Here is a 15,116-nt window from a genome sequence, read left to right as displayed (position 1 = left end):
GCCTCCTCCTTTGAAACAAAATTTCTGCTGCATTTCCCTTCCCATTCTTGTGAGAAAACCAGGCCTCTGTAATGTTGGTCCTTTGGGTTTGCAGTCCCGGCCAGCACGCTGTGACCAGGCCACTGCTGAGTCAAACCCTGTGACCCAGAAGCTGATCTCCAGCACAGAAAGTGAACTGCAACTGAGCTATGCTAAGCAGCGCCGCAGCAAGAGCGCTGCCCTCCTGCACAAGGAGCTGAACTGCAAGAGTAAGAGGACTGTCCGTGACTACCTTTTCCGCGTGAATGAGGCCACAGCCGTTCTGTATGCCCGCCACGTGCTTGCATCCCTGCTCGCCGAGTGGCCTGGGCACGTGCCAGTGAGCGAGGACATCCTGGAGCTAAGTGGCCCTGCCCATATGACCTACATTTTGGATATGTTCATGCAGCTGGAAGAAAAGCAACAATGGGAGAAGGTAGTTAAGTGGGCCAAGCTTGGTACTCACTCCATCAGGCCCCTTCTCTCTCCCTCCCTCTCCTATCTTTGCTGCCGCAAGGTCTTGGACCCAGTTTCCTCTAGCGAGCGCCTCCCTGGAGTGAGGTTTCCTCGGTGACTTATGCTTCCCAATAGGTATGAATGCAACAAAGCTAGGTCATTGTGGAGCTCCTCCTAAGCATTGGCCTAGAGCTGAGCGCAGAGCCTAGGACACACTCAGTGCTCAGGGAATGTTTGAAATAATGATCTATGAAACCTACCATTGTACTTTTGTGCTTTTCCTTTTTTGTTTCATGTTTACATGAATTCCCTAGCTAGCCTGTCTCTTCTCATCTCCCCTAGGGTCTCACATAGTGCTATGACCAGGTGACATGGTTAATTAGGAATCTCTGATAACCTATTCCTGTAATACAGGGAGCCTTCCAGTGAGGTTTTTGTCTTTTATAAACCATTGTTTCTAGACTGTCTGCCCCAGATCAGGTAACCCCTTCCAGCACCTATATGCTTGTATTACATTGTGATCCTATGAGGTATACTTTTTTTTTTTTTACCTTTTTTTATTGTATAGTATAACATATATTTAAAGCAAAGAAATAAAAAAGCAATAGTTTTCAAAGCACTCTTCAAAAAGTTGTTACAGGATAGATCCCTGAGTTTGTCATGGGCAATACAGTCCTCTCATTTTTCCTTCTAGCTGCTCCAGAACATAAGAGGCTAGAGGCTTAAATACTTTTTTATCATCACAGTCAACTTTTTTTCCCCTTCTTTTTTTGTGAAAAATACGTATGTACAAAGAATCAATAAATTTCCAAGCACAACACCACAATTAGTTGTAGAACATAGTTCAGACTTTGATGTGGGTTACAATTTCACAATTTTAGGTTTTAACTTCTAGCTGCTCTAAAATACTGGAGACTAAAAGAGATATCAATTTAATGATTCAGCATTCATATTCATTTATTAAGTCCTATGTTCTATGTATAATTCAGCCATCACCTTTGATCTTTCCATACATCTCTTTGGGGCTGTTTAACTATGGAAATTCTAAATTTTTGCCATTGGAAGGGTCTGTCACTAATATGGGGTAGGGAGATGGAACTATCTGATGTTCTGTAGAGGCTGGGCTCAGTTTCAGGACTTATCTGGACCAAGGACCCATCTGGAGGTTGCAGATTTCTGGGAAGTTACTCTAGTGCCTGGAACCATTGTAGAATTTTATATATTGTCCTAGGTGTTCTTTATGATTGGCTGGAATGTTTGAGGTATACTTATGTAGGTGAAGAAATGAAGCCCAAGGGATGCTTATTCAATAGCCGGGCTGGCGTCTCACCAGCGGCTATTGCATTCTCTTAAGTCTAGTCCTGTAGTCTTTAGTTTCAGTTTGAATGTTGGAGGCTGTTTTGTTTTGTTTTTAAATCAAATCTTCAACTTGTTCTTTTAAAATAACACTGGGTCAGCAAACCTTCATTAGGATAGAAGCATCTCTTCATCTCCTGCTGTGTGAAAGGAGAGGGCCCATCATAGTCAAGAACTTAGAAGCCCTGGACACTATTTCCAACTCACAAAACAGAAAGTTTTGTCAGTATCTTCCCAGTCTCCAAGGGCAGAAATCTTAACTTACATATGGTCCCTTTTTTCATCCCTATCCCCTTGTCACCCTCACACACTCTTACACTCTCATACCCCTCACACACATACACACGCCTCACATGATTCGTCAGGGATTCATTAGGAAGTTTATTTATCCTCTGTAATCATTAACTAGCCCATCTGAGGCCACCAATTCCTAAATTTCCTAGATCTTTTCCCATCCTCACAACTCTGGGGATCATTGACAGGTCTGTCTTCACCATATCTCTCACTTGAAAGCAGCAGAAGGGGCCAGTTTTGTCCCTATTAGTCCCTCCCTTGAACACATCCATTCCCTGTTCTTGCCCCCTGGAGCTACTAACTGGGCACCTCACTCTGGACACTTGTCACATTGTGCTACAATTATTTATCTGTATGTCTATCCTCCTGCTAGGTTGGGAACTCTTTAGGAGCCAGAAGCATCTGTGATTGGTTTTCTTAACTCTCTCAGACCTACTTGAGGCAGTAATTATTTTGAAAGGACTAGTGTCTTGGTCTGCAATAGGCCTCTTCCAGTGAGAGGCAGCTGATGGGGTTGGTTTGAGGAGAGGGGCAGGGTTACCAAGATGTGCTCAGGGTCTGATGCCAGCCCTTTGGAGGGGCCTTGGTTGAAACAGACCCTTTCTTCATTGTGATTGGGCAGTTCTGCAGCCTGCCACTGGCAAGTCCTGACATTCCCTGCCTTGTGTCCCTCCAGATCCTGCAGAAGGTGCTCCGAGGCTGCCGAGAGAACATGCTTGGGACTATGGCCCTAGCTGCCTGCCAGTTCATGGAAGAGCCTGGAATGGAGGTGCAAGTGAGGGAATCGAAACACCCATATAATAACAACACCAACTTTGAGGTATGACCCAGGGTCGGCCATGCCCACACAGCCTCAGGCTGTGTGGCCAGCAGGACCTGCTAGGGTCCATGGAGTAGCAGGTTCATGAACTCCCCCAGCAGCCCTTTCCCTGATTTCTTCCTTGGACTAAGCTGAACTGTGTCTCCCTGAAGCCAAGGATTCTGTAAACCAAGTCTTTTCTCTCCTGAACTTTCTTGTTTTATTTAATAGGAAAAAAATGAGCCACCTGGCGGCAAACTCTTCCAACAGCAAGCTCCTTACAGTGTAGTCCTCGCTTTCTCAGGCAGTGAGTTTGAGTGTGAGTCTTGCTTCAGCCCCTGCTCCCAGACCTTCTTCAGATGACTCAGCCATGCCCTTGGAGACTCCCAGGGGCATTACTGAGAACCAGAAAGCCTCATTTTCCATTTTTAAATGTGTATCTGAACAGAGGTAGAAGCTTGGATGAGGCAGAAGTGAGTCAGCCCTGATTATTCTCATTGACTTAATGCCACCTTAATGTCTTAAAATGTTGAAGCTGACAGAACTCCAACAATGTCCAATTTTTTCAGCTTCTCAGTGGAAGGCACCTTGCAGCAACCATAGTTGCTTGGTTGTTGGTCACCTGAGATTTTGTTTTGAATGAGTTTTAAACCTCCTCCCTATCTTCCTTCTCAATGTCTTCTCTCCCTATGTTCCCAGGCTCCACCCTGCCTACCCTGGCCCCACATACCCACATTTATGCAGCCACCAAGTTCTGTTAACTCTACCCTAAATGAGACCCTCTTATCTTCTTCACTACCCCCACTCTCTTCTCCCTTCTCTGGGGTTCCTTTCACTATATCTTTCTGGATTTCTGCCTCTGGCCTTGCCCAGCTCTGGCCTGCCAGGTCTTTCTCTGGCTTAAAGCCTCCCCATGACCCCCTGTTGTCCAGATGAAGTTTAAATGCCTCTTTTAAGCCTTCATTTGTCCCTGCCAACCTCTCCAGGGTCACATCTCGTCCCTCTGCCCTTTCCCAAGCATATATGCGCACAAAGTTCACTCTTTACCCCTGACACATCCAACTACTTGCTGTTTCCTAAACACATAGGTCTTCCCAGTGCTCTGGTCCGTTTGCCTGAATGTACCCTCATGTGCTCACAACACCCTCAACTTCACTTCCAGCCACTCCTGTCTCCTCTCCCCTGTCTCCCAAAAGACCTCTCTCCTCCTCCTCCTCCTTCACCAACCTGCACATCCCTTTGTCATACACCCTATTCTGCTCTCTCCATCTCCAAAGCCCCTTCTTAAAGCCAGCACCTCCAGCCCCACTCTGCATGTGGGGCCTTCTCACTAGGTTTGCCCATGGACGAGCTCCTTTTCCCAGCAAGAATGAGAGCTCCTTGTGGCAGGGACCATGGCATACTTATTCTAACCTCTGGTTCCGATGACAGACCTTAATATGAGGCAAGCCCTCAGTAAATATCCAGTGAACAGTAATGATAATAATGATGGAAATGTTCTGTTTCCCCTCCTCAGGATAAAGTTCACATTCCAGGTGCAATCTACCTCTCAATCAAATTCGATCCTCAGTGCAATACAGAGGAAGGCTGTGATGAATTAGCCATGTCCAGCAGTAGTGACTTCCAGCAGGATCGACACAATTTCAGTGGGTCTCAGCAAAAATGGAAAGATTTTGAACTTCCAGGTAGTAAATCAATCCTTTGTTGTATGGATTCTTAACATTAAATGTTAAAACTTAGTATTGGGAAGGGAAATTATTGGAGGATTTAAAAATAGGTTTAATATATTCCACCAGAAACACCTAAGTTTCCATTTCCTCTTGCTCCAATTTCCTGACCTGATTCTGATTCTTTCATGACCCAGGAGATACTTTGTATTACCGTTTTACCTCTGACATGAGCAACACTGAGTGGGGCTACAAATTCACTGTGACGGCCGGACACCTGGGGCGGTTCCAGACAGGTGTGTGCTCTGTTCTTTTGTTTGCATGATCCACCTGCCAGGGACACTGTGGGGCTAGGTACCATTATTTCACTGGCCTTTTTTAGGATCAAAGCAAGTACTTTCTCTAAGACGTCAACAAAAAATTGTCTCACAAACCCCACATCTACCACTCTTGAATAATATGGTTGGCCAATTGTAAACTTGAATGGCGACATATGAGTCATTCTGTCAGGGTCTAAAAAAACTCTTGTCTTCGTAGAATTTGCCAGGGCATTTTGTGAAGAGAGTGAATTGAAAATGTTGTTCCTATGTTACTTTTACAAAAGGCTTAATTTCTGGAAAATTTAAATGATCGTAATTGTTTCACCCTATTTATTAAAACTTGAGCAGTTTATAAAAATTATAATTCTTACTTTACACAATTGTTAGAAATTATTTTTAAAATGTCTATGTTTTGGGGAATTGGCCAGGATTCGAGATTTTGAAGCAGATGTTGTCAGAAGAAAGAGTTGTACCTCACCTCCCATTGTCCAAAATTTGGGAATGGCTGGTGGGCGTGGCCTGTCGCCAGACTGGTCATCAGCGATTAAAAGCCATCCATTTACTTCTGAGGATTGTGCGATGCTGTACCCACAGGTAAGCTGACAACTGATTGGGTCATCTGTTTGTTTACTTATTCAGCACACATTAAATAAGCACTTTCTGTCTTCTGGCCCCCTCCCTCAGTGGGGAAGACAACCATGAAAATATCACCATAGTTTGGCAGGGGGTTGCTGGGATGGTGGGAAGCATGGGGTAGCTAGGTGAAGACTACACAGATATGGTCAGGTTTCAGCTGTTGTTGAAGGATGTATAGGAGTTCCAGAAGAAGGGAATAAAGTGTACAAAGGCACAAAAGCATCATGTGCTTAGTGGGTCTGGAGGGCTGAGCAGTTTATTTGACAAATTTGGTTGGTTTAGAAATAGTTGTAGAGTTGAATTTGATGATCATAAAGTTAACACACCCATGGAATCACTGTTTAAATGAAAAAATAAAAAATTAAAGGCATCCCAGTAGTTCCTCTTTACTTCCTATCCCAGCCACAACCCACCCCTCTTCCCCAAGGGTAAGCACCATCCTGATTCTTGCCTGTTTTTGTACTTGATATAAAAATAGGTATGTTTGGCTCTTTTGCTCATTTTTATGGTCTGTGAGACTCATCCAGTCTTTCATTTTCGTCAGTGTATAATATTCCATTATATGAACATATCACAATTTATTTATCCATTCTATTGTTGATGGTCATTTGGGTTGTTTCTAATTTTTTGCTATTACTAACAGAGAGACCGTATAAACATTCTTGCGTGTCTTTTGATGGATATGTTTATGTATTTCTTCTGGTGGAAATACTGGGCCTTAGGGTTTGTATATATTCAGCTTTAGTAGATTCTGCTAAACTTGTTTTCCAAAGTAATTATAATAGTTCACAAGATTGTCTTGGCTGTTTGTTTTTTTTTTTGGCCACTTGAATTTCCATAAAAAATTTAGAATTATTATAATTAATTTCTATGCATACATGGACATACAAACACACAATCAAAAAGAGATTTTGATTGACTCTTTAGATCAGTTTGAAAAAATCAACATCTTTAGAACATTTAGTTCTCTAAACCACAGTCATCATTTATGCCTCTGTTGTTTAGGTCTTATTTAACTTCTGCTAGTGCTTTGTAGTTTTCTGTGTGAGACCTGACATATTTTGTTAGATTTATTCCTAGGTATTTAATTTGACGCTACTATAATTAGTATTTAAAATTTTTACTTTTGTTTTTGTTGATGTATAGTTATTTTTGTATATTCTCCTTGTATCTAGTGACCTTGTTAAATGTATTGAGTTCATTTGTAGATTATTTAGTGCACAGTCATATCACATTATTAAACTAAGAATGAGTTTAATATCTTCCTCTTGATCCTTATAACCTCTGTTTTCTTGTTTATTTTTGCCTGTTGGCACTAGCCGGGACCTCCAATACAATATTGAATAGAAGTAGGCATTGCAGACATAATTGTATGGTTCCTCATCTCAAGGAAAGGAGTTGGCAGTTGTTTTAGTGCTTAAGTGTTTAGTGCTTAAGTGCTGTACGCATCATCCAAGAGATTAAAGAAAAGAGAGAAGCAGTAAAAAATAAGTCCCCACCTACCTTGCCCCAGCCCCCACCTGTTAGGAGTTTCGTGTTCCTATTTCCTGCACCATTAAGGCACACAGACCCAGAGAATGCTGGTCAGAGTGGGGTGGACAGTATTCAGGATAACAGGCTGTATTCTCAGGTAATATGGAGCTGTCATTAAAAAAAAAACAGATTCTCCAAGTCAGGATAGAGAAAGCAATAGCTCGTGCGTTCAGTCCGTGGGCTAGTGGAAGGAAGGGATAGAGGAAAGCTGGACGTGGCTGCTGGTACCACCACTTCCTCATCTGCAGACATCAGGGGCCACTAGCCCCACATGGACTTAGCTCTGTCTTTTGAGAGTGGCATCCAGTGAGAAGTTTCTGGCCAAATGATATGTATGAGACATTTAATACCTCTTGTCGTCAGAATGGTAGCCTCTTCCTAGCCCCATTGGGGATCCATTCCAGCACCATTTGCTGACTATCACCGGCCTTCCTTTCAGTGGGGACACTCCTATCTCCACCGAGCCCCTTACCCTGAGAAATGTCTGAAATGCCTTGCCACTTCTGTTGTTTCACATTTGCTTACCATAGAGATCCTAGAGAAGTGCTTACTTTGTGGGCTTTGCCCAAAAGTCAGTTCGAGAGCAGACAGATGGGAAAGACCCCAAAGGGGAAGATGGCAGGAAGATGGCAGGCAGGCAAACTGCCACCGGTGGTTTTCTCAGCCCCATAATGCAGGTGTATTTTACTTTATACTGTAAGGACTTTCCTGAAAAGCCAGCTGTAAAGCTCTCTCTTTAAATCAAACCAAATTTTCCCTTTAATTTTATAAAGATTTAGTGATCTGGAGCAAATTTATTGGCTCCAAGATTACATTTAAATGTATAAAATTATTTTTCAGGCCATACTTTAAAGAGAAAAAGGAAAATTTAAGATTGAATATGTAAAAAACCATAAAGTAAGCCTCAGAATATTGTTTCTTTCCTAATTTTTCTCCTCTAATGAATATTGTACTAGAATTAAAGCACAGCCTCTCTCCAAGTAAAAAAAAAAAAAAAAAAAACAACCATCAGTCTCTCCACCAGGGTGTAATTGAAAAAGAGTCTGTTTTTCTTAGGGGAAGGATTTCTAGCCTGGGCAACCTTGCAAGCATATTTCTTGTGTTTCATGAGCCTAAGATCATGGCAGTAGTCACTGTTATCTTTTAAATATTTCTTTTCACAGATTACAAAAGCAATAGGCAATTGTAGAAAATTTAGAAAACTGATAGGAACCACTACTTCCACCATTTTTTTATATATATATTTATTGTTGTGTTTGATATGGTTACATAGCACTGTCTGTGCAGTTTTTTCTCTTGTTCTTTCCCACTTAACATTTATTTTGAGATTTTTCCACTGTCAGTGGAAGTTCTTCAAGACCATTTTTAAAGATGCAAAGTAATTTGCCATGAATGTCCTTCAGGGTCTCCTGTTTCCTTGAAGTCAGGTTTTGAGGTTTAGTTTCTGTTCCTTGCCTTGTTTGCTGTTGGTGAATATTTTTGGCTGTTCCCCACCCCTACCCCCTATTTTATAATCACTTTATTAGATGTGGGAGAGGAAGAGTCTGAGCTGTAGTTCCCAGCCATCTGACCCTGGCATGGTCTACTGTAAACTGACCCTCCTCTCCTGCGCTCCTCCTGCAGTGACCTCTGTGACCTTGCGCTGCTAAAACCCCTGTGGCAGTTCTTTACCCACATGGAGTATAGCCTGTTTGAGGACGTGACGCAGCCTGGCATCCTTCTTCCCCTGCACCGTGCCCTCACCGAGCTCTTCTTTGTTACCGAGAACCGTGCCCAGGTGAGGGTTCTGAGCAGGGTGGCCCATATCTCTGTGAGCGGAGGACTCTGTTCCCTCCGCTACTCAGAGCAGCAGGCAAGACCCAAGCTCACAGCTCTGTCCTGAGCTGTGGTGTGCCACCAGTGTGCTGGTAGCCGTGCACAGGGAAGCAGGGTTGACCTAAAGTCTGAGGTCCTTTCCTCTCTACTGCTCTGGGAAGCCCTCAGGTCAGCACCAAGATTGTTTATTTTGTCAGGCCTAAAGCCAAAAGGGGCGGGGGAGAGGGGAGTGCCTTGGACCAGCCCTTGACAACAGTGAGTTTTGGAAAATAAAATGGCTGGGTTCTTTCTTCTTCTTTTTTTTTTCTCCCTTCAACACAATAAACTCATTGAATGTGAGAGATGAAAGGGCCTTTCAGGGTTCTGTGGTTCACCCCCTCATTTTATACATGTGGAAACTGACCCTAGGGGCTTGGGGTCCCTTGCCAGGTTCCCCTGTGGATAAGGAGCAGAGCCAGGCCTGAAACTAGGCACCCCAGCTCCCTTCCCGGCCTGGCGCTCATTCACTGTTGACTTAGGTGGCACTATGAGGTGTGGGACAGAGCAAGCCCCATTAATCCAGTTGCAGCTTCTGTTCTAATGGGTGTCTACTCAGCTGTCGTCTGTTGAGGCTGCACTGGGCTTCCGGCCCTGCTGCCATTGCTCACAGGGCCTGTTTTCTCTCCTCAGGAGCTCGGCTTGCTGCAGGATTATCTGCTGGCCTTAACCACTGATGACCATCTTCTCCGCTGTGCAGCACAGGTATTCTCTCTCCCTCCACAGAGCCAGATCTCAGCACTGTTGCCCTGTGGCAGGACCACAGCATCTCCCATTACCCAGAGTCTCTGAGCATTGTGTGATGAGGACCAAATCCACCCAGAGCTTACATGGAATTCTGTTCCAATTCACTAATTTCCTTCAGGTTTCCCAGGAGAACAGTTGAGCCAACTATCAGTGTCATTCATATTAAACTGTGGGGTCAGAGACATTAGCAACAATTTATGTGTCTTTAAAACCAAAACAACCAATGCTTTAATTTACAGCTTGGCTGATCTCTGAAGTTTCCATAGAGTTAGGGTTCAGACCTTTTTTGGATCTAATTTGCTACCCTGGTAGGAGAGACCCTCTTCTAACAGTTCCTTGATCTCAGACCCTTTTACATTTTTAAATTGTTGAGGAGTCTAAAGTGCTTTTTGTATCTATGGATATGTACCATATTAGAGATCAAAATGGAAAAAATTTAAAACATTTATTAATTAAATTTAAAAATAGCAGTAAACCCATTTCATGTTAATATAGATATTTGTGAAAAACACTATTTTTCTAAGCAAAAAATTTTGAGAAGGGTAGCATTGTGTTAAATTTTTGCATATCTCTTTAATGTCAGACTTAATAGAAGACAGGTAGATTTGCAAATCTACTTCTGCACTCAGTGTTTTTTGTTTGTTCTTTAATACAGTGTAGCTTTCCATCTTTTTTATCTTACATTAGCCTCTGGAAAGAATGTGATAGAATGAAAGTGAAAAAGGCAAAATAATATCTTTGAATTATTTTGAAAATAGTTTTGACCTTGTGGACCTCCTGAAAGGGCCTCAGGGTGATACCCCAGTCCCACCCCAACCAGGGCTCCAGACTGCACTTGAGAACCTCTGACTTAAAGAATCCTCACATATCACAGAGCATGTGCTCCAATCTCTCCCTTGCACAATGGAAAACTGAAACCCAGAGAAGAGAGAGATTTGCTCAGAGTCCCACTTGAGTGGGCATCAAACTGGGAGTGAGCCCCCACCACCACCAGGGTGCCATACTCTTCCTTGAAAGTTTTCTCATTGAACTTAGCTGTCTTCTGAAAGAAATGGCCTCCTTTAATGATGCATATCAAATACGGGAGAAAAGTTTGTGTGAATTCTCCCGAGACCTAGACAGGGCAAAAGTTCCCTCCTTCCTAACAAATACCTATCAGTATCCCCCCATCACCACTGGTTTGATGACTCATATAACTAATTTGTATGTGGCCATTTAGGCACAGAAAGCTCAACATGGTGGTGTTATGGGGGCTTCTCCCTCTTCCCTGTCCCTGTGTCTGGCCTGTTGCATCCTTACACTCACTCCGACTCCCCTGAGCTGGATCAGAGTCTTGCTACTTCCCACTACCTCACCCCTTCCCCCTCCCAGATGCCCTCCCCTCTCCTGCTGCTGTCCATATCAACGTGAGTCTCAGTGTGACTGTCAACACATCCATTTCCCAAGAGCCTGCCCCTCATTATTTGTCGTTTCTTTCCACTAAAGAGCTTCCCCAGACACCCCCAGGAGATGGTGTCCTCTGTTTTCACTAAACATTATAACTGCCCGTCTCTGGTGGCATTGATGACTTCTGCCTTATGTCAGGAATTTTCATGTGATTACTATAGCTTTTTATCTCACAATCTAGACTGTCGTCTCCCAGGTGAGGGGAACTGTCTGGCCCATCTCTTCTACCCTGCAGAGTGCTCAGTTGACAGTCTTGTTCAGTCAGCACTTAATGAATGAACAGTGTGTATGGTCTTGACATTTGCCAATACTCTTTCTCCCTCCCACAGGCTCTGCAGAACATTGCTGCTATCAGCCTGGCCATCAACTATTCAAACAAGGCGACACACCTCTGGAATGTTGAATGTTAGCCCTTGGTACTATGTGCATGCAACTGCCTAATCTGTCCACAGGGATTTGAGAGCAGACATCTAAACTCATTCAGGAAAACACCTATGGTGTCAGTGCTCAACTCTGTGAGCTCCCACTTCTGCTCCAATTAGAACACCAAACAGCCATGTCTCCAAGAATTTCCAGTATCACAGACTAGCAAACATTCACATCACAGATTAGCACATGTGCACATACCATAGCATGTCAGAATAAGCAGAAGAGTACAGAGTTACTCATAAAAGACTGGTAGAAGGCCCTTCAAAAAGTTGTTCAGAGACCAGCCTGGTCTGTCTATGCAGAAGCCATAGACCCAGGAAGGCCTGGAACCAGCCTCTCTGCAAAGGTTCCAGGCTCAGTTGAGCAGGAACTGCCTGCATTTGTCCTTTGGGTCAGGACAGAGTCTACCCAAAGCTGCCTTTCTCAGCAAGACCTACAGTGATAGTTGGCCTGGCATGAGAACTTCTCTTTTACTTTTTGCTTCTTGAGAATGGTAATCCAAACCAAAACTGGCAAGAGCCTCTCCTGGCTGCCTGATCCCCAAGCATACAGCATGTGACAGGATGCTGAGCAAGCACCCTGCACAGCCACAGCCCATCCCAGAGAAATCCTTGGGAGAACAAGTGCCCTTGGGGGCAGTCAGCAGGCTGCCTGTGTGCATCTGTCCACACAGCGGCTTAGTACATCACCTTCTTTTAGTTGTTATTTTAAGACATTTCCACCTCATGTTTTTAGAACAGAACCATACTGACCACCTTGAGAGGGCCTTAGCGAGAGTGGCCAGTGGAATACTTATTTCAGGTGACGAGATTGATTTCTGTGAAAGCAGCAGAACATAGGGAGTATTCTTTAGCTTCTGTACTTAAAGACCTAAAGTGTTATCAGGGGAGATCTTATTTTGGGATTTAAAAAAAAAATTATTTCTACCTGATGATCGTCAGTGATCATCATACCCACTTCTGGTATTCCACATGGTTACTGGGCTGTCACTTGTCTAGCAATAACTACATTTGCTCTAGTAAATGCTGTTTTAAATTTTTCTTTTTCTGATTTTAGTCTTCCCCTGAAGTGCTAATTATTAGCTTTGGTGTGTAAAGCAGGGTTGGCCAGTGGGCTCTGCACAAGCCTTGGTGGAACTTGTCAGAATGAAAAATGCCTGAGGCAGCTGCTGTTTAAGGGTCAAGGTCTGGGCCAGAAGCAGGGCCCAGTATACAGGCCAGACTTGACCAGGTTAATAATGCCTTGGCCCTGTTGGCCCCTTGACCTCTGAAGACCCCTCTGCAAGGTTTTCCAGAATCTGGATTGGAAGGGCCTGAGGTGTCAGATACTGACCCAGAGGGCTTGTCCCTTCTGGGTCAGGAGGCAAAGGTGCAGTAACCTTCTGCAGCCCAGGAATTAGATTCTCAGCCAACTCCCAGGAAGCATTTGGAGCCATCATGGGTGGGAGACTCCAAAGGAGACAAATAAATGGGGCAGGTCCTGAAACTTGGTGACCTCTAAGGCCCATCATTCTGACACCAGACATTGGAACCCAACCCAGTTAATGCAGCCCTGGGCCTGGCCTTGTCCCTACATGGATGGGACATGATTACAGATGCTGCCTGCTCAATGAGAACCCCTTTCTTGTCTCTTGCTGCCTGCCAAAACCGTCCTTCCTTTGTGAGCTGCCTGTGCCCTCAGAGAGGATCCCACTTTCCATTCCACCACAACCCTAGTAGGTTTCATGATGAGGAGTTTCCCAAGAGGGAAATCAGAGAGAACAAGTCTTAGTGCTTGGGAGAAGAGGTCCCCACCACTAGAAGATAGATAGGGAGATAGTACAACTCACTGCTAACCTCACTTACCACTTACACCCCCCATAGCTCATACAGATTCTGAGTAAAGCAGAGGCAGACAGGTAAAGCAGGTGGCATTAGTCCCCTCATGAAATTTGTCACCATTCTGTTCCCCACTGTCCATAAGGAAGATAAAATTGTAAATAAACACTGGACTCCGCATGGCTTCTCCCCATGCACCCTCTTTGCTGTTTTGGTCACTTGGTACTTCAGTTTGCATAGAACCAAACTAGGTTTTCCCTTGATGCAACCGTTGCCTTCTTCTGGCAAATCCCCCTCCCCTGGACCCCAGCCTCCCACTGCCACCTCTGCTTCCAGCTACTGGGTGATGCTGCAGAGCCAGAGCCTGCTCCCTTGGCCTGAGCCAGGCACAGGCCTCCCTCTGCTGCTGGTCTCCAGCCGGAGCCGGGAGTGTCGGAATGGTTTCCCAGCAAGACCAACATCCCTTTCATCCTTCTTAGGAGACAGGACTGCCTGGAATGAGGTAGAACTGCTAGGAATAAAGATGTCATGGAAAAATGTGCCTAATCTATAAAGAAATTCTGTTCCAAATCATATATATTGTACAAATAGCCACTGTTCCTAATGAGAGGAGTGACTTATTTTCATCATCGTTTTTAATTTGTTTTCTTAGGGGTTTACAATTTTGAATTTTTCTTATTCACTTGGAAAGGAAGAATTTTGATTATATCAACTGAGATAGTTCAGCCTGTAAAAAGGATGTTAACTTGTGGGTAAATATTCAAATGAAGAGAAATATATTGTACAAATTCTATATAAAACAAGCATTGTTGTGTGTGGACTCTTTTTTCCCCTTTTCTCTCCTAGCTCTTGTGAAGATTATACTTGGAATTTCTACCAAGCCCAAACTGATGAAATGTATAGAATCTTGAGGCCTCAGGGTTGAAAGGAATCGGAAAGGTTTTCTAGCCCCTCCTCCAAGTGTTTCTTGAACCCCATTACCCATACCTAGCACCCTGAGCCCTGGCAGCCCTCCTTGAGAAAATACGCCCTCCCTCCTCAGCTGCCCTGGGGCCCCAGAGAGCTCTCCTCCTCTCTTCTTCTCAAGCCTACCACTAACATTTTTGCCATCACCCGCCTCACTGAAAAGCAGATCTGGAGAACTCAGCTCCGTGTTCCTCCATTGGTATGCCAGCCTCTGCTTGGCTAGGAAGCAGGTGCACAGGTACAGAGGATCCCTGCTGAGACTTATGGTGGGTAAACAAAAGGTCACTGAAGAACTGAAGAGAAATGTAGACATCTAACTGAGCCTTTTCATTTGGTAAAGACATAGAAGCTGTGAAAGATCAGCTTGGAATTGCACAGGAAGTGGTGGTAGAACAGGGCCAGCACAGTTCTCCTGCTGCCCATCCACAAAGCCATCAGCCCAGCATGCAGGTGTTTCTTCATACAGCATACAGTCTGCAGGCTGCTAGGGGTCAGGCCTCATGTAAACCACCCCACTAAAAACCCAGGCTCTAAGATTGACACAGCCATAACACACTTGCTTACCTCCCTGTCGTCTCCTACCTACTCCCCTTCATCCCTGTTAACAGAATCCGATTTTTTGCAGGCCATGACTGGGGATACTTAAATATCAAGAAAGATAGGGCCCTCTGGTAGCCTGTGGAGAAAGTCACGATTGATTTAAATCACGCTTGATAATCCTATTTCCCTTTGCTAGATACTCACTTTTCTAGCCCCGCTGGCAGTTAGGTGACTGGATGAC

The 15,116-nt window shown here is 44.3% G+C and overlaps 1 protein-coding gene across 8 annotated transcripts in view; it reads left to right on the top strand.

Moving 5' to 3' along the window:
- The window catches only part of ZZEF1 (zinc finger ZZ-type and EF-hand domain containing 1), a 170,255-nt gene extending 155,368 nt beyond the window's left edge, over window positions 1-14,887 (top strand). For 5 of the 8 annotated variants that reach the window (XM_077165586.1, XM_077165583.1, XM_077165590.1 and 2 more), the window contains exons 48-55: window positions 95-454; window positions 2,801-2,944; window positions 4,440-4,608; window positions 4,788-4,886; window positions 5,339-5,504; window positions 8,703-8,856; window positions 9,564-9,635; window positions 11,453-14,886. In XM_077165586.1, coding sequence (XP_077021701.1) covers window positions 95-454; window positions 2,801-2,944; window positions 4,440-4,608; window positions 4,788-4,886; window positions 5,339-5,504; window positions 8,703-8,856; window positions 9,564-9,635; window positions 11,453-11,533 — 1,245 coding nt within the window. In that variant the 3' untranslated portion in view covers window positions 11,534-14,886. Of the gene's footprint in view, window positions 1-94; window positions 455-2,800; window positions 2,945-3,154; window positions 3,231-4,439; window positions 4,609-4,787; window positions 4,887-5,338; window positions 5,505-8,702; window positions 8,857-9,563; window positions 9,636-11,452 lie in introns of those variants that run through there. The other 3 variants (XM_077165584.1, XM_077165588.1, XM_077165589.1) reach the window with 3 other exon arrangements.
- The last annotated feature ends 229 nt before the right edge of the window (window positions 14,888-15,116 follow it).

This window comes from Tamandua tetradactyla, chromosome 6 (genome assembly GCF_023851605.1).
Source record: "Tamandua tetradactyla isolate mTamTet1 chromosome 6, mTamTet1.pri, whole genome shotgun sequence".
Taxonomy (NCBI): domain Eukaryota; kingdom Metazoa; phylum Chordata; class Mammalia; order Pilosa; family Myrmecophagidae; genus Tamandua; species Tamandua tetradactyla.
Note: the sequence above shows the minus strand (reverse complement) of the source record. Positions and strands in the feature narration are given on the sequence as shown.